Source organism: Formica exsecta, unplaced genomic scaffold (assembly GCF_003651465.1).
Source record: "Formica exsecta isolate Colony F162 unplaced genomic scaffold, ASM365146v1 scaffold295, whole genome shotgun sequence".
Taxonomy (NCBI): Eukaryota; Metazoa; Arthropoda; class Insecta; order Hymenoptera; family Formicidae; genus Formica; species Formica exsecta.
Genome location: NW_021850207.1, coordinates 327,573 through 328,225, shown reverse-complemented (window position 1 = coordinate 328,225; position 653 = coordinate 327,573). Strand labels below are relative to the sequence as shown.

Genomic DNA, 653 nt, shown 5'->3' with positions numbered 1-653 from the left:
ATATATATATATATATATATATATATATATATATATATATATATATATATATATATATATATATATATATATATATATATATATATATATATATATATATATATATATATATATATATATATATAATAATAAAATGAATAAAATGGCTTATTGTATATATTTACCTCTTCCGCCAAACGATCGAAACCGTTTATGTATAATTGACAGGCTTGGTGTTCATCATTATCTATATATATATATATACGAATAATAAAATGGCTTATTGTATATATTTACCTCTTCCGCCAAACGATCGAAACCGTTTATGTATAATTGACAGGCTTGGTGTATTCTCAATTCATCATTATTAATCTTCCAAATTGACGCCAACGCCTGACACTTGCTCATCCACGAAATAGCTTGTGACGAACTAATCGTCACGCCGTCGGTGGTCTCGCGATGAATGAATTCCATCGACGCTGTAATTACTCTGCATAAAAATTCCGTACGCGTATTGTCTCTCTTGTCGTCTCGGTACCACGTGAGTATCGCTTTATCCGTTATGTCTTGAAAGAAATAAGGTTGTACCTGCGCAAATATAATGAACAAGCGTTCATATGTATATATATATATATATATACATAAACACGCATGGCTTGATTACTCGCCCAGCA

The 653-nt window shown here is 29.7% G+C and overlaps 1 protein-coding gene across 2 annotated transcripts in view; it reads right to left on the bottom strand.

Annotated features, from left to right (window-relative positions):
- Positions 1-653, bottom strand: part of LOC115237463 (rab3 GTPase-activating protein non-catalytic subunit) — a 13,325-nt gene that overhangs the window by 6,732 nt on the left and 5,940 nt on the right. For both annotated transcript variants that reach the window (XM_029810525.1, XM_029810526.1), the window contains one exon: positions 277-567. In XM_029810525.1, the coding sequence (XP_029666385.1) occupies positions 277-567 (291 nt within the window). The remainder of the gene's footprint in view (positions 1-276; positions 568-653) is intronic.